This window comes from Falco rusticolus, chromosome 3 (assembly GCF_015220075.1).
Source record: "Falco rusticolus isolate bFalRus1 chromosome 3, bFalRus1.pri, whole genome shotgun sequence".
NCBI classification, from domain to species: Eukaryota; Metazoa; Chordata; class Aves; order Falconiformes; family Falconidae; genus Falco; species Falco rusticolus.
This window is the reverse complement of record NC_051189.1, coordinates 77,255,871-77,273,627: the sequence shown is the minus strand read 5'-3', so window position 1 is coordinate 77,273,627 and position 17,757 is coordinate 77,255,871. Positions and strand designations below refer to the sequence as shown.

At 43.3% G+C, this 17,757-nt stretch overlaps 1 protein-coding gene across 3 annotated transcripts in view; it reads left to right on the top strand.

Annotated features, from left to right (window-relative positions):
• The first annotated feature begins 3,871 nt into the window (after positions 1-3,871).
• FHOD3 (formin homology 2 domain containing 3) overlaps positions 3,872-17,757 on the top strand; it is a 417,165-nt gene continuing 403,279 nt past the window's right edge. For all 3 annotated transcript variants that reach the window (XM_037381206.1, XM_037381205.1, XM_037381207.1), the window contains exon 1: positions 3,872-4,453. In XM_037381206.1, the coding sequence (XP_037237103.1) occupies positions 4,289-4,453 (165 nt within the window). In that variant the 5' untranslated portion in view covers positions 3,872-4,288. The remainder of the gene's footprint in view (positions 4,454-17,757) is intronic.

The following is a 17,757-nucleotide window of genomic DNA, read 5'->3' as shown; positions in this document are numbered from 1 at the left end:
TTGAACATGAAAATAATGAAATTTGAAAGCAGTTCAATTTGTCCAAAAGAATGAAATAAAGAAGTTAAAGGACTGGCCACTTCACATGCTTACATTGTAATCTCATGATCATCCATCTAGATCTGTACTGACGTGATGATATACCAGAAAAACTAATATTCCTGTGGAGCTAGTCCAATTGCTCTGATACCCAGTATCATTTTTTAAAATGGCTTAAATACATATTTACATTGTGTCTGGGTGGTCCTTGGGTTAAAGAATATGCTTTTGATAACTTTCCATCAAATGCATATTTTTCACTTTTAATAAAAAAAAAAGGAAATTAAAGACAAAAACCTATGTTATTTTAACATTCAGGTTTCAGAAGTAATGAAATTCAAATTTAAGCTTGACACACCATCCTAACTTATTCAGCAATCTATTTTTAGGAAATGCCAATAATGGGATGAGTTAAGAAAAGTAAATCAGCCCTAAATGAAAACTCCTAAGTTATGTTTCATTCCTGAAAAATGTATGCATGTGAAGGATTTTCCCCTAAAGTTTTTGTAAAAGAAACTTGGGAGCTTAAAACTGGGAACATTATTTGACTGTGTGCAGGCTTTGTTTCTTGGAAAGGACTTGCGAGATGGACTCGGGGACCCCAGGGTCAGCAAGTACACAGCCCATCTCAGTTGCCTGCCCTGGCAAGGGGATTCACTAGTCCGCGATACCACCAAAGGCAGAAAGACCACAGCTTGGACTTCGCTGAGGATTCTCCAGAGCTCCTCCTGAACACTGTTCATTCAGCGTGACTGAGGAAAATGCTCCCTCTCTCTGATAAGGCCTTACCTTCTGTGATGAGGAACAGGGTTAGACAATCACATACACTGTTCTTGTTGTGCCTCTGATTGTCTTTCCAGATGCAATCCTGTGGTGCCTCATGCCGTGTACTCCTGACGGCCAGTATCTGGCTGTTCGTTTGTATTTTACTGTGTGTTAAGGTCTTTTAAAAGCCATCTATGTTCATTTAAAAGGCTGCAGTGGGACAGCAAGAAGGCAAGTTGACTGCTTGCCTTGTTTTAGCTGCTGCACTAGATAAAATGAAACCTTGCAGGAGGAGCAGGAGAGGGAGAGGGAGCACCCTCCTGCAGGCTGCAAAGGAGACAAGGTGTGAGGGAAGGAGTTTTCCAAGGACAAGGTACAGCTTTGCAGCAGGAGCAGAAACTGGTGACTAGAAGAGGAAGAAGCAAACTATACAGAGCCCTGGCTCAGGCTGATGGAAAGAGACTGCAGATTCAGGAGGCCTCTAAATAATATGTAGAAAGGTGGAAAGCCATTCAAATACAGAGTTTAGATGCGTATCTCTCCCTCTACACACACGCACTCACACACACATGCACACTGACCTTGTCATGTTATTCTGTTTCATCCAGCAGATCTGTTTTCTCTTTCCACCTCTATTGATTTAACTCAAATTGAAACAAAATCGAGCTTCTGAAATTCAAAAGTCCATAGTGGTCTGGGGATGTTTACACTTGGGAAAAAGTATAGATAGATGCACCTCAAAGCTCTGGCTGACTCGGGATCCTCTCATGTTTGTATCGCTCTATTTCCTTTCTGCAGCATGGTCATAAAATGTATCTCCAGTAGCCACCTTGTATTTAGAAATCCAGTTGAAGATCATAACATACAACATCTAATTCTTCCTTGTGGGATTTAGAGTCTGTGGCTAGACATTTTTGTACTGAGCCTTACAGTTATCTGATCTCTGTTGGCTCCAAGGATTGCACTCATCCTTTGTTTTCCTTTTCAAGTATTGGAGGAAAGATAGCTGACGGTGTTACATAGACTCTATACAAAATCATGGCTTCCATGATTTATTTACTCAGCCCTCCAAGCATTAATGCCTCTGCAATGAGACAAATGCCATACATTAATTTAGCAAAAGTCAGGATTAGTGCAATGAATTGCAAATATAGCAACCTCATGCCACCTCATTGATTAGCAGAAAACGTACAAATTCATTTTTAAAAAAATGAAAGTTTAATATATATAGTAATTAAATAAATAATGATTAACAAAGCCAAAATACTCTGTTTAATTTTAGCTTTACATGGTGGCAAAAATATAAAACATAAATAAACAGACAAATATGCAGAGATACTGTTTTCTCTAGAAACTAAATTATGGGTACTAAAGTAGATACAGACATATATTTCTTTGTAAAATATGAATTTTAAATCACTTAGATACAAACGTAAAAATCAGGACTTCACCACGTGTAACTTCCAATAGAGCATGAGAATCACAGCCAAGAGGTGGTGACGAGAAGTGGGGTGAGACAACCCATAGGCCCTAAGGTGTGGGAAAAGTAAAAAAGAAGTGGATAAAACATGGGCAGTGAAGTATCTGAAATGGCAAGATAGCTTCTGGGTTTTAAAATCCTTCTTGATTTTAGCAGTCTTTATGCTAGATGTTTTTTTTCTGAAAATATCCATAACTGCTGGGAAAATTGAATCATGACAAATTAGTCCTGAGAATAACAGAAAAAAAAAAAAAAAAAGAACAGACCACATGTGGACAGAAATCCCCTTTTGTCCCAGTGCTGACAAATACTCCCAAACCAATAATCATTTTGGGAGGAAACAGTTGCTTCATGCAAACACTATGATCTAGAGGTCATGCTTTCTTGCTTAAGACACATTTCTGTGATAAATCCCCCGTTTCTCACAGTGCTACAGCTTTTGTCGCACAGCCCTCTCTGTGAAGGACAAAAGGATTGGCAGTTACGAACCACATCCATAAAGTATGGTGCATCCTTTTGGGTAGATGCTCAGCCTGTGCAAATATAGCCCTTCCCCCAGGACGGCAAGACCCTTCTTTCTCTGGATTTCACCTGTGATTTATTTCACAGTCCTTCTCCTGTGTCCCATGCCCCAAAGGTGAAGACCAGGGCACGTGCACCCCTGATCCGCACAGATGAGGTTGCAGAATTGGCAACACAGCACAGATTCAGCTGGAAGAGCGGGATGCCATGCTCCGTGCCTGTCCCGGTGCCCAGCACCGCGTCCCTGCCTTCCCCCATGACAGGGACAGGGCAGGCCTGAGGCGAGAGGACAGGCGAGGTGCAGGGCTCAGTCCTGCTGGGACCGGGGAGCCCGCCCAGGCCGTACGCTACGTACAGCCCTCATGGCAAAGAGGGTTTTGCACAACTACAGAGCAACCCACCCAACGATCTTGGTCGCATACTCAGGCTTCAAGTCAGTTTCTAATAAATAAGTAAATAAATAAGTAAATAAATAAAATTTTTGAAGCAGGTATTATCTACAGCTTCCTTTTTCAACTGGATAAATATGCTACTGAAGATTAAGGACACTCGGGACGTGTGTGACAGCAGGACGAAGCTCAGTACCCGCGCGCCGGCGGCGGGCACGGCGCTGTGCCCCCGCCGCACTGTGACGGGCTGGGCCGGCCCTGGCCGCCCCCCGCCCGCCGCCCCTCTCCGCCCGCTCCCGCCAGAAGGGCCGTGGCGGGGCGCGGTGCCCCGGGCGGCAGCCGTTGTCCCGCCCTGCAGCGAACGTCCCCCAGCCCCGAGAGGGGAGAGGTGCAGGGGGAGGGTCCCTGCTGCCTGCCCCATCCCCCCTGCCGCAGCGGGAGAGGCTAGCGGCCCTGCTCGCTTGCTCTTCCCCCTCCACGCGGCGGGCGGAGGCGGGGGATTCCGGGCGGGCTCCCCTTGCCGCCCGGTTCAGGACGTCTCCTCAGGCCGGGGGGAGGAGGGGGCCGCCCGGGCGCCCTTGAGGGCGGCGCCGACGGTGGCCGCGGGGGGGCGCTGGCCGCCCTCTGCCCGGCGCTGCTGGGCTGCTGTGCCGGCCGCGGCAGTCCCGCTGTCCGCTCGGCGCGCAGCGGCCGGGCATGGGGGAGCTGCTCCTGCTGCTGCCGCTGCCGCCGCTGCTGCCGCTCTGCCCGCGCCCTGCGGCTCCGGCGCCGCCTCCTTTCTCGGCCTGAAGCGCTCCCGTACTCGTGGATCCCGGCGGGGAAGGGGCCATGGGCCGCCTCCCGGAGGCGCGGCGGCTGTGAGGCGGCCGGCGCTCGCTTGGGGAGCCGGGAGGCTGCCGGCCGGCCAGCCTGCGCCGAGGGGGCTGCGGCTGGGAGGGGAGTGCCGCTCGCAGCCGGCGGCCCGCCTGCACGCAGCACCTTGGTGCCGGTGACTCGGGGGTGCCGGTGACTCGGGGGTGCCGGTGACTCGGGGGTGCCCGCTGCCCCGCCCGCGCCCCCGCCGCGCCCGGCCGCGGCGGTGGATGGCCGCGCCATGGCCACGCTGGTGTGCAGGGTGCAGCTGCTGGATGACACCGACCCCTTCAACAGCACCAACTTCCCCGAGCCCACCCGGCCGCCGCTGTACACCTTCCGGGAGGACATCCCGCTCGCCACCCAGCTGGCCGGGGTGCACCGCCTCCTCCGCGCCCCGCAGAAGGTACCGGGGGCTGGGGGCTGGGGGTGGGGGGCACTGGGCTGAGGACAGCGGCCTCCCCGCGGGAGCCCGGCGGCGGGGCGGACAGGCCGAGAGGCGGCGGGCAGCGCCTGGGCTCCGCGCCCGGCCGAGGGGCTGCACCGCGGCGTCGGGGCCGCCGGCTCCCGTGCTCCGCCGGCGCTGCCCCCCCGGCCCGGCAGCATCGGCGTCTCCCTGAGTCCTGGGGAGAGGCCGGGGGCGCGCCGGAGGGGGACCCCCGTCGCCCCCGTCTGTTCCCAAACTGCCCTGAAGGGCAGCTACTGCCTCTGCTTTAGCTGTAGCTGCTGTTCGTTTTCCTCGGGAGAGGAAAAAAAAAACCCAACAAAACCCCACCAAACCAAAGCCCTAGCAGGGTGTCAAATACTACGTGCCCGACCCTTGCTAGCAATGTCTGGATATCTGGGGATACCGAGGAAGAAACGTGCTGTTTGAGGGCAGCCGAGCTGTGAGGATCAGGGTCGCGCAGGCGGGATCCTTTGCTGTGGTAAGGTTTAATGAGCTAGGCAGTTACAGCCAGGGCTTTGGTAAAAATAGCTGTGCGTCTGCTGCCCTTGGAACAATTGGTACTGCTGGTCCCTCTTGCGAAGAGCTGCAGCGTGTTACTGCCGTGGCCCTTGTCAAATCTTAACTATCTCTTCTTGCATACTTCTTCAAATACATATGCTGGCATATGTAGTTCTGCCCTTGAAGTCAGGCAGCTGGGCATGATCCCTGAATTTTCAGTTTTCAAAGCAATGCCATTGATTGACATAATAATAATGTCTTTTCATTATTATCTTGTATCTGCACATTAGTTCTGCAGAGTGCACCGAAGAAAAAAGGAAAAAATGCCCACTTCTTTTTTCCTTCCCAGAAGAAAACAAAGTAAAGGTTGTAAAACTTTTCTCTGCTCATTGGTGAAGTGGGAGGAAAATACTCTCTTCACCATCACTTGTTCTTGGGAGCTTGCAGGAAGATGACAAAGGGCTGTGTGTGCCCTTCGATTTAAGGATATCCAAAACCCCATTAAAGTATTTTAGAGAAAAGCTCTTGGAGCAGACAGAATTTTTGCATTTGTAGAACGGTTCCTCACATAATAGTTGCCAAGGATACAGCATCCAGCAAACAGAGCTCTGCCTAACGCACAAAACCTTTGGAAGCTCTTGGTGTGCTGGGTCAATTCTGTTTTCATGTGCTCAGTCGTCCCCAATTCAGAGGCTGGTCCCATTGTTTTCAAGGGAGGCTTTTTTTAGGAGTCAGAGCTAATTAAGGGAAAAGCAGGATGAATTCTGACACCTAATGAAGTAAATAAAAAAATAGTGTAAAATCTGGATTTACACTTAATTCAACCTAATTTTCAAGGATGTTTGACTATGTTGTGCTTTGTGTTTACTTTGAGTTCAATACTGTCTTGGCATATTTTTTTTTTAACCGTATACTAACCAAAACCTCCCCACAGTTTAGTATCTTAGGAATCACCCAAAATCCATGTCCACTTCTATACGTTTAACTCTTGCCCTGCATTTCAGCGTGCGGCATGTTTCTCAAGCTTAATTAACATTTGGGAACTGGATTTGGAGACTTTGGATGAAAGATGGCCTGTCTCTAGAGGTGCTGTAAACCTAGCTATTGAAAGAGCTACTCTGCTAAAGGCAGGTCCTGGCCCAGTGACTTGTTAATCTGAGGTTATGACTCTTGCAAACATTTTGTTTCTGCTGTTGCAGTCATGTGGGAAGGCTCATTGAAATCTCCGTACATTATTACAGTTACATTTGTTTTACAGAACCAGGGCCTTTTGTTTCTAGAATGCCTTAATTTTATCTCTTGGTCTTCTCTTAGCTTCTACAGAAGAAGAAAGGGTGTGTGTGGGGGGAATGTTGATGAGATTTGTTTACCTTTAGTAGTTATACTGAAAGCTTAGTTCTTCGTGTGCGCTTGCAGTTAGTGCTACCTTTGTGTTTGGCAGTACATCTTTGTGATTTTGTAGAGCCAATTGAGTTGTGTCACTTTTTAAGGACAGGCTTTCCATTTTCTTTTTTGGAGGTGGGGATATTCTTTCTGCAGCTTTTCCTCAAGACGATATTGACTTGGTCTCTAGAAGATCACCACATTTGTTGACTGAGAATGATTTTGCTCCATTTCTTCCAGAGATCAGGATACACTGTGAGCTCAGAGGAATGCAGCTATCAAAGCAGGGTGTAGGTTGAAATTCAGGTGTCAGTTCATGTTGACATGTTTGGGGCTTGACTGATTACCTTTGAAAATTAGTGAGCTAATGGATTGATGGTCCATTTAGTATCTATATTATGTGACTAGAGCAAAATATTTTGAAACAGACTTAAAATGTATTTGAGGTGTAAACTCCTAATGCTGATGTCTAAATCATTCCTGAAATCTTATTGGCTTTCTTGCTAGCATGTTCAAATGATCAGTGCTAGTTTTCTTTCACCAGTTTTTATGTTACCATCTTTTGACTTGGATGAATATTCACATATTCTCTGGACAGATGTGCCAGCTTGCTGCCTTCAAATCACTGCCTGGTTTGTACATCTCTTAGACAATGTATTGCTGTGGGATGTACTGGAGAGAGTGAAGTCAGTAGTGGGAATCCAGCTCACTTCAGTGGGTGTCAGATTTCGCCATTGCTGAGTTGAAATTTGTAGTGACAATGGTGTTTCTGTAGTTAATAAAATGACTTGTATATTACAAGTCATTGTAAGTTACGTATTATAAACAATTATTAAGAAAACCATTTAAAACTCAAATGAAAAATGCTTTGTGACCTGTCACGGTATGTCATTAGTAGCCTTTTTGTAACCCACAAATGTTATAGTATGACTCCAAAGGGCAGCATTTCTTTAGTCTGGTTCTTTGGAAATATAACTCTTGATTTCATAGGTTAGTTTTACTACTACTTCTCTTGAAACTTATAAGTGTACTGGAGTCTGGATGCAAGTCTAGATCTATGAAGTCTTCTGAGTGGCACTGTTTTTAGATCTTTGTGGGGGAGCGCTGTGAAGTTAGGTGACTGAATTCCATGAACACTGGCTAGGATGGTCTTTACCATGCTGAATACATTGAGTATCTGGATCACGTGGAGCACCTAAACTGGTTGCTCTGGAAGACTGACAAGGTTCTGCAATCCTTTCTTTGCTTGGAATTAGGTGCCTAATTGTTACCTCCTCCCTCATCTACACCCCCCCCTCTCCCCCCCCTCTTTCTGTGCACACAACTCTCCCTACAGCTGTATCTCTGGATGCAGCACCTTGCTGTACCCTGTTGTGCTCATTTCTGCCTTGTGTGTGTGGCAGGTATGCCTGGTACACACGTGCTGAACTGAACCCTATGGGGCAGGGCGCTGCCATCAGGAATGCCTGCCTTGGTATCCCCTGTGGTTTCAGGTACCTTGGTGCTGGATGATGACACATCATCTTAGTTGCCGATGCAATGAAGTACCACAAATTCTGTTATGGTATTTTTAGCCACACTTACAAATTATTGCTGAGTACCTAAGCCATGTTGCAGAACTTTAGTGGGTTGCTTACATTGATTTGACTACACAAGGTGCCATTTTGGATTTGGCTTTTACAGCTTTGTTTCTGAGGATTTTAGGTCTCTTACTGTCTGTTGTATGAACAAGAACTAGCTCTAATCTGGAATCTGAATTCAGACGTCCTTTTTGCCCATTGTTGTGAACTTTGGGAAAATTCAGAACTAGATCTAAATTTGTGGCTCAGGCCCAGTGCCAATAAATACGCTTTGAATCTAATTTGGTAGTTTGGGTTTGTTGGTTTTGAATTGCTTTGAGTTACTTGATACTTATGACTTGCTGACACAGGGTCGTTCAGGAGAGTGGAGATATATATATGGTCGATGTCAAGTGCTGTGCTTTTTTTAGAGGTCTTCTTCAATTATAACTTACTCATATAATTACAGCAAGCTGAGTATGTTGCCATATTCTGTTTTCACATCCCACAGCACTGTTGAGTGTTGGGGCAGCTCTGTAAGAAAAACATGTTTACAGTAATATAGGAAATCATGCAGTCTAATTTATTAAGAAAATGTAATTGAAATACTTTGTGTAATAATGGAAAACAAAAAAAAAATATCTCACAGTGTGTATGGTATACCGGTGGTCATGGTGGAAAGGGGAGATACAGTATATAAGGGTAATTGTTTTGACCTCCTGTTCCCTCTGAGAAAACTGGAGGCAACTTCTGTGTTTAAATCTCTTCCAAGAATTTGTAATTGGGAACAGTGTCATTCAAAAAACCAGTGGTATAAGCAAATAAATCCAATGAGCACTAGAGGGATTTGGGAGTTTCATTCATAAAGAAACCATCCAGATTTCCATCTTCAGCTGCTGTGATTTAGCCCTAGATTAAAGCCAGGGCTGACACTGGGTCATGGTGTGATATAAACTGATAGCAGGGGCTGTTCCACTGGGTTGTGTCCTGGCATGGAGCTCAGCTCTGGGATTGAACTCGGTGCCAGGCTATATCCTGGCATCAACTTCAGGTTTTCTGAGAGCGAAAAACCTACCAGCTGGCTTCTTTTCCCTGGGTTTCCTTGAAACACAGTGGCATTAAGAAATGCCTTGGTGCACAGAGGCTAGGCAGAAGAGAGGGTGGTTTGGATCCTGATCCTGCTGGAGGTAGCAGTAAGTAGAGCAATCATTCTCTGGAGAGAGTACTTTTGGGTTAGTTGTTATGCTCTTCATGGGACCTCAAGAACAGAAGATGGAAACTAGAACATCATCATTGTTCCAGTGAAAATGAACCCACAGGCAGGGAAATCTTCTGCAAGTGTTGCTGCTGAGGACTGGAGAATATTTCAGTTGAGGGCTGTCAAGATGTCTAGGTCTTTCATATTTTCCCTGAGGCATGTGGATATCAGGCCTCTTTCTCATTCTTTGAGAGAAGGGGGGATTTAATACAATGGTTGTTTCCAAAGTGTTCTGGATCCAGCCAAGTATTTCTGGAGCTGACAAAATCCCATGCTTCAAGAGATTGCCCCTGTAGTGGCTGTGTGTGCTTGAATTTTCCAGGGAAGTATTGAGGAGGACAGAGGGAATAGGATCCAGCTCTGTCTTCTGGCTTGAAAGCACAAACTGCATCAGTCCTGTGTGAAACACAGTGGTTCTGTGGGAGTGCAATGTCCGCCCGAAAGCACAACTGTGAAAAGGTGCCCAGTCTCCAGCAGCTTACTGTCTTCTGTGGTGTGGGCCTTCAAAGGAGCGGGGATACCGTGCAGCAGATACAAAATAACTGTCAAATGCTAGGCTTTATCTCCGGCAGTTTAACCTAAGAGGACTTTGAAGTTCTTGCAATGTTCTTCTGACATGTTATAGTTCAGGCAAGCTATAGTTCAGTTCAGTTGTTTGATCTAGGCTTAAAAGCTGTATTGAAAAAGCAGAGGAACAGACCTATCCCAGACATCTAATTCCTGAATCTGATGCTTCTCTCTTGCAAGTCTCTCAGTTTGGTGGCTCATAGGTCAAGAGTCTTTCTAGAGCTCAGTGTCAAGAATGATGGGAGTGAGCCTGGTGGTAGTTCTCAGGGTACCGCTACATTTTGAAATTACAGATTGGTTAGATGCAGCCTCTGGAAACTTGCATCACCATGTGTTTACTGGAGGTCTGTAATCAAACAAAGGAGATGAATAGAAAGAAGTTAGTTATCGTACCCCAGGTTCATACTTGCAGTTGCAAATTGACATTCTCTTTCAAAACCAGTTGTAGATGTCTCCCTTTATTTCAAATTCTTCCAAAATTTTTATATGAAGATTGCTAATGGCTCTAGTGAGCAAGAGATTAAGATTATTTCAGTCTATATCTTCGCTGGTGCAGGAATGGTCAGACAAAGATGTGAGACCTGGCACATTGCAATCTTCTCTTCTTCCTGTGCTGTCCTAAATAAGAACAAGAGTTCTAAAAACTTTCAGGAAGAGTTTTCTCTTTCCAGTGTTTGCACAGCTGTCCTGTCTTGCCAGTAATTGGGATCTAAATGAGAGTCTCTTCTTTCTCTCTGATCTTGCTCACCAGATTGTGAGGATGAATATTACAACCCTTGTACAACTGTATGCAAGGCAGCCAGGCTGTAAGTTGCCCATCCATCACATTATCACCTATAATAATGCTACTTAGTTTTACAGTCCACTTCTTTAACCAGAATTCAGCCAGGACATGTAGGTACCTCTACTCTTTCAAACAGTGTCATATATTTTTTGGTGACACTGAGTGGTCTGGGTCTATACACCTTCTTTGGTAAACAGTGCTTCAGTAGGCTGTACCCCTGTGCTAAGATACTACTTTATTACTGGCTCAGAGGAAGGAGTGCCAGTTACTACGTCTCTGTCATCACTTTCCACACCACCTGGATTGCATTATATTAACTTTATATTGTATTACAATTATTAGTAAGATGGCAAGGAATGTTGTTACATATTTTTAGCAGAGGAACAAGTTGGGACAAAAGTAGCAGTGAGCTCTCTAGTAGGCCCAGCTCCATAGAAACATCTGCAACCACCTGGCATATGAAACTATTGAAGTAAAGGTGAGTGAGACTTGAAAGTTCACTTTCCACATGTCATCAGCTTAACACATATATATTAAAAAAATGCATTGCAGTTTCCAATTCCAAACACTTAAAAAGAAGTAATTCTGTCATCCCCAGCATTTTAAGAATGCTATAAAAGAAAAAAAAAAAAAAAAAGGCTTAGACCTTTTCCTTTACTTTCAGCATGACTACTTGACTTTAGTAGTCATATTGCTAAACTGACCCTCTGTTTTGTGATGTTGATTTGAAATGCAAAGTCCTGGAAAATTGCTAATTTTGATCCCAGGATGCCTAGTCACTAGCTAAACAAGAGCAATGTATTATTATTAATCTTTTGGTCATGATTTTACATGGTAGTGCCGAGTAGGATGAATAGCAAAGAGTGGGGCGACTAGAAAACCAGCTTCATCTCCTTTTAGTTCTAGTTCTAGAGTGGCTTTTAAGGCAAAGTATGTATACTTGGAAAAATATGATTTGGACAGGCATTGCCTTCTGTTTACTCACATATCTTACATAACTGTTGATATCAGGAACATGAGAAAAAGCTGCATAAATAAGTTGAAATATAAAGTCAAGTCAGGTGCATGTTATTACATGCAGCAGTGGGGGTGTGTGTATGGTTTGAAGCGGTATGGTCATCAGCCACACAAATAGTTAGCTGTATCTTGTGCTTTGTGTAGGTAAACCAGTTGTATTGCTTTAACTCTATTGATACAGATAAAGCAATTTAATTTTCCTCTTGTACATAGCATGCCTGATTATGTTGGATTAAAATGCACTTACAGATACCATGTGTTTCCTTATTTAGGAAAGAAAGTTATGCCTTCATCTTGGTTTCTGTGCTATCTTCTTTTAGAAACTACAGTCTATGCCAATTAAAAAACATAACTATAAGTAATATCAATTAAAAAATAAAATATGAGACGTTTCAGCACTGTTCTTTGAAGCTAGTTACCTCAGATTTACTAATGAGCCCTTCAACCTTTGTAAGTAAAATTGAGAAAATAAGTATTTTCTTTAGGATTGTAAATATACTGTTGCAGCCACATGCAGCAGCTTCAGCTGCTGGTGAGCTGCCTGGGGATTTTTTGTCTAGCTTTTTTTGGTGGTTCTGTTATCAGCAAGGAGATGAAGTTCCTGGCCTCTCTCTGGTGGGGCTGCTCAAAGTGTTTGTTGTGAACCACGTTTGGGGGTTGGCAGAGGAGGCAGCTCTAGCTGTCATAGCTGTGCCAGCTAGGTTGCTCATCCAAGGCTCACACGCAACGTAAGGCTAGTTGCAAAAGCCCATCCTGTCTGTTTTCTTATTTCATTACTACAAGGTTATTTTACAGCAAGGTTTGCAAGGAAAGAGTATAATAGCAGCGTGTGCAACCAACAGGAATCTCATCCGTGCTAGTGAAATACCAAGTGGGGACTCATGTCTGGTTTTTGTCAGGGTGGAACAAAAAAAAAAAAAAAAAGAAACAAAATTCTGAATTTTCTCTAAAGCACCAGTGATGACCCCATTCTAGCTCTGGGGTAGGTAGACATAAATAGACTTCAAATACTTGGAAACACTTGGCATTTTATGGGAAGTGGAGAAATCGAAAGAGCTACATCTCTACCCTCTGTTTATGACCATACTTCAGCAGCTGTCCCTGGAACGTGACCTTTGGCTCAGCACACAAAGAGTTGTGGGTTTTTTTCTCCTTCATCTGTAGCATTGTGAGGGAGTTGGCTTGCAAAAATCTTGAGTCCTCTGCTTTCTTTATGGGAGGTCTTCGTGTCTCTGGTGGGGGAGACCCTCCCAGGTTTAGCAGGCAAAGAATTAAGGGTACCTGTTGAGCTTCATTCTTTGCACCTGAGAATTGTAGCAATCCTGCAGGGCCTGAGCAATTGAAGGCAATGAGTAGCTGGAGAAGAGGGAATGACCAACAAAGGGGAGAAAGGAAATGGTGTTGTTTTCTGTGACCCTTGGAAGAAGGGGGAGATTTCTGAAAGTGAGTTTCATCTGTGCTGCCCTATTTCACAGGTAGTTTTGTGTTGGTTTTTTTTTTTTTAAAAAAAAACTTGGTCACTTTCAAAAGGGTGCAAGGACTGAGGGCCTGATAGTGGTGAGTTCCAAGGAAAGGAGGTGAACTGCAGGCTCACCTGTGTCTGGTTATGGAAGTGTGTTTGTCCTAAGGTTAGTGCCTTCTGAATTTTAAAAGCTTCCCTCATGAGACACGTTTTATCAAAACTTCTTTTTTAGGTGTCTTTATACGAAACTGCAATGTGGTTTGGAAATGGGTGTTTTTTGAAAAACTGTGCCTGAGGAAGAAAATGTACTGGTAAATTATACCATTTCTGCTTTTCAGTCTTTACATGTGTTTCTTTTTTGTTTTCATTATTCTTTATTTCAAGTATTCTGTATCATGCTACTAGTTGACTCAAGCTTGAATTATAAATGCAGAAGCCTGTAACTCTCCAGTGACCACAAGTAGGGTAGGCAGGCTTTATTCACAAGTGGAAAAGCAGGGTGTAAGTAAAACATGGTATTTTATTTCAGACAGACGTGATTGATTTAACCTGTCTTAATATTCTAAATGATTAATGTATTGCAGTGATCATTGCTGGTCACAGTTGAAGGAGTCTCATTTTACTGTGAATTTTGTGTTCTGGTTTGATTGTAACATATGAGATGTTTTTTCTCTTGTGGCTGTACAAGGCAGAAAGCAATGCAACTTTTCTGGATTTAGTATCTGCTGTTTTGTTTGCCTGTGACCCATGCATTCCCTTCCTGTCTTATGCAGCTTTCATTTTACATTGCAGTACTCCTCATTATGTTTGCGTGTGTCCCCTTTCCCCACTTCTGAGCAGAAGCAAGCTTGCATTATTGAAAGTAATGCATTTAGATTTGTTATGCTTGCCTTGCAGATGATAACATGTTCTTGCTTAGATCAATTGTTGCTTTTTATAGCCTAATGAAAAAGTTAGCGTCTGCAGTATTGTTTCAGCTGCTGTATGGTGGGTTATTCTGCCTTATGTGTTACTGCAGTTAAGAAGCTTCTTCTAGATGGAATTTTGGCTTAAGAAGGAAAATGAGCCGTTTTTCTGATGCAGCTGAATGTTGTCGGGTCAGTGTTAGACAAAGATCCTGATCTTTTAGAAGCTAAAGGAGTATAGTTTCTGAGACCTAGGCTCCAGTTCAGACGTTACAGAGTTATGCTTTTAGGGTTCCTGTCCTCTTAAAGGACTTTTTTTGCTTGGTTTTGAAATGTGGACAAAAAAAAGCCACCAGTTATGAATGAATTTATGCTAAGGCTAGGGTATGCCCATATCTTTGAGTTTCTGAACTTACTGTTAAGATTCTCAGAGTTCAGTTTTTCTGGTGCTTTTATTTCACTTGCTGAAGAGAAATGATCAGCACTCAAAAAAGTGCCTTTTGGAGAAATGACCACCTGTAGTAATTTTGAAATCTGGAAGCTTACGATAGTGGAGAGAATTGTCTCAGGATGCAGATATTCTTTTATAATTAGATGTGCTTTAACTTATAAGTGTGCTGAGCTTAGAAGTCTTCAGAACATGTACGTGTCTGTGTCTTTATCTTTTATCAAGTGGTCTGAAGGAAGCATCTCCTAATGCTCACCCTTACAAAGAGGAAGACAATACTCTTTAGGCTAGTAAGCTGTATCAAAAAAGATTAATAGTCTTGGGAAACTGGTAATGAAACACAACCTTACGCTTCCTCACATCACTGATTAACATTCAGCTCCAGTTTTAGTGTATGAGAGTCATTACTGTTTGATAGATCATTTAGCTATATCCTAGAGGATAAGCATTTGTGGTGTCACTTTTTTTCTTGGTTTTGGTAATCTCAAAACATTAAGTCCTATAGGTCCTATGTCTGAATCTGGCTGTTACGCAGCAAGATTATTTTTTTCTTTAACTTTTTTTAAAAAGTCTGTATAGTTGCAGGGAAAAAGCCTTGAAAATGCGACTCCTGAATATTAAAAAGACAGAGAGAGTTTAACATTTTTAATTAAAAGTTAACACTTGCATATATAAAAATATTGCTTGATGGAAAGAAGCATAAAAATATTTTTCTTTTTTTCAGTGTTACAAAAGACAGGTATTTACAAGCATCCTTGCAAATGCTGTTTTAAAACAGGTACTGTAACTGCTGCCTTGGCACAGAAGCTCGGGAGCATGCAAGGTGAGGACTGAGTTGTCTCCCTATTGGCAGTATTTTCGGGGCGGGATTGAAGTGGGCTGCTTTAGCTTTGTCAAAGCTAAGTCGCTTAAATAGCTGTCAATGAAAGTAAAAGGATATTGATCTCCAAGATTGCCAAAATGTTGTCCGTCTTTCATGAACACTAAATTATATTGAAAGGAATTGTACTAAAACTGTCATTTGTTTTAATGTTTTCCTTTGTGGGCTATCAATCAAGAAGGCAAGATGCCAGTGTATGCTCTGCCAGTAAAGACATCCACTAGCACATGTCTGTCTAGTGCTGCTCCTCCCAACGTTGGCTCCAGTTTACCATCACGTTCTCTCAACGTGTTTCAACATGTAAATGCATTGGCCGATATACAGCAATATGGCTGCCTTGGGCTTTAATCTTGGCCATTTTAAGAGTGCTGATTGAACTGCAGGCTAGAAATAGGCTTTACTCGGACATGCTGTATGCTGTCAGCTGTGTGCTGCTTGGGCAGTTTGTTGGTAACACGATATAATTAAAAGTTGGCAAAGGAATAGGTGGAACGCTGTCCGGTGATTTCTAGGATTTTATGCTTGAAGAATGCACCTCCTTAACTTGATGAAGTTGGCGAGTATAGTTACACTTCAAATAAGTAACTTATTGCATTGTTCTTCGATAGTTCTGGTAGGCTGCTAAAAGAATGCCCTTGCTTTAAAACTGTTCTTTAGATTGATGTTGCTTCTGTGGGAAAGTCATTGGTAATAGACCATAGCATTTGGAAATCATTACTGCTAGGTGTGATCTGAGTGACAAAAAGGAGATTAGAAATATTTTTCAGTGACGTGTAAGCTGAGCTATATTTACTTCCTTTATGTTGTTACGGTTTGTCACTGATATTCCCTCAAATACTTCAGAAAGATATATTCAGCTGACAAGGGGAGAATAGCTTGCTATCTCGTGAGTAGTCATCAGCTAGTGTTATTTTAAGAAGTCTCAAGGGAGATTGATTAAAATTATGCTCTCATGTTCTTCATCCACCAAATTAGATTTCTTGAAATAAAACCAGTAATCTAAATGTCTGAGATAATTAAACACCAACTTGTAAAATATGGTTTGGAGAAATATTCAAGTGGGGAAAAAAAAAAAAGCAAACAACCAAACAAACCACACGCACACCTATACCCCCAAACCCTCAAAACCTTTTTCCTCAGTGAATTCTTCTGAAGGAACCAGCAAGGGATGCAGGCTGCCAGGTGCTCAATCACTGTGTTTAGATGTTAAAATCAGGGAAGTGAAAACAAACTACAAACAATTACTGTAAAAATATTACTTTCTTGGATTATTGTGTGTACACATAGACGAAATTAAAACAATGTTATACCTACCTTTGTGCTCTCATGTTGGCTATTTGTCCACTTCTAAATAAGTCAAGTCAAGACCAAAGTGTGTTCTCTATGTCAGTCAGAGGAGGTTAATATTGAATTCGTGCCTGCATGTTATTTTTTAACAAGCTGGCTGTTTGACAGTTTTTAAGAAAAGTGACTGACTTTCCATGCTGCATTTCCATGTGGTTACTAATAATTTGTATGATTTGAGTTATTCCTGAAGGCAGATTGCTAAAAGAACCAAAGGCTGATGGAGTTGAGGTGATTGTATGCAAGAAGAAAAAAAATAAAAAGCGTGAAGGTCTATAAAGTTTCCCTGGCCTAGAAACAAGAATACAATCATGAGCAGGTTGTTAGCCAAATTCAGTATCTCTTGTAGACTGTGCTTTGTCGGTTGTAACTGTGTGAATAGGTGTTATGCCAAGGTATTTTGCAGAAGAATCTAGGAACTGAAATCCTTGTTTATTTTCAGGTATCTCTGTTAAATATTGATAGGATTTATTGTGAGAAATTCTATTTGGCTGCTTGGGGAAGTTTATGAGTGATTTGGCATGAGCGTTCTTACCAAAGTCCGTAACAGCATAGTTGTGTAACCTTGCACCTGTCCTACCAGGGAATTTGACTCTTATATTTGCTGCTGCGGTGGAACCAATTTTGGCTTGATTGTAAAGCTGTCACCACTGGGCAATGACCTGAGTGTTGCTCTTATTAGTCCACCTTTATGAGCTACTATTTGAAATGGGAAAACCTGTTTACTTAATCAGAAGCTAATTACTGTGTGTAGTTTGCTTTTGTTGTGGAGAAGGGAGGTAAGCACAAATCCCCAGCCACAGAACGCTTGTACAAACATATTGAGGTGTTTGGGTGATTACAAAGGCCTGCATAGCAAAGCAGTGTTTGTGCCATCTCTCATTCAGTATTGCAGCCTGCAATGTAGCAGAAGGTGCAAGCTCAGTTTACAGGTAATGGTGGTTTGTGAGTTGCTGTGAGTCAGCCTCCAGAAGAAGACAGATTTTGGTCATTGATAACTACTTTGTTAGTCTTGATGGATGAAACTATGGTGATGGGTATTTTGTGCATGGAACAACTGTCTTGAGTAACCAGGCCTGCTTTCTTCCACCTTGGGTAACAGTGGAAGAAACCTTGCCTAGGGAAAGGCTGTACATGTTCAAGAAAAGTGCTTATTT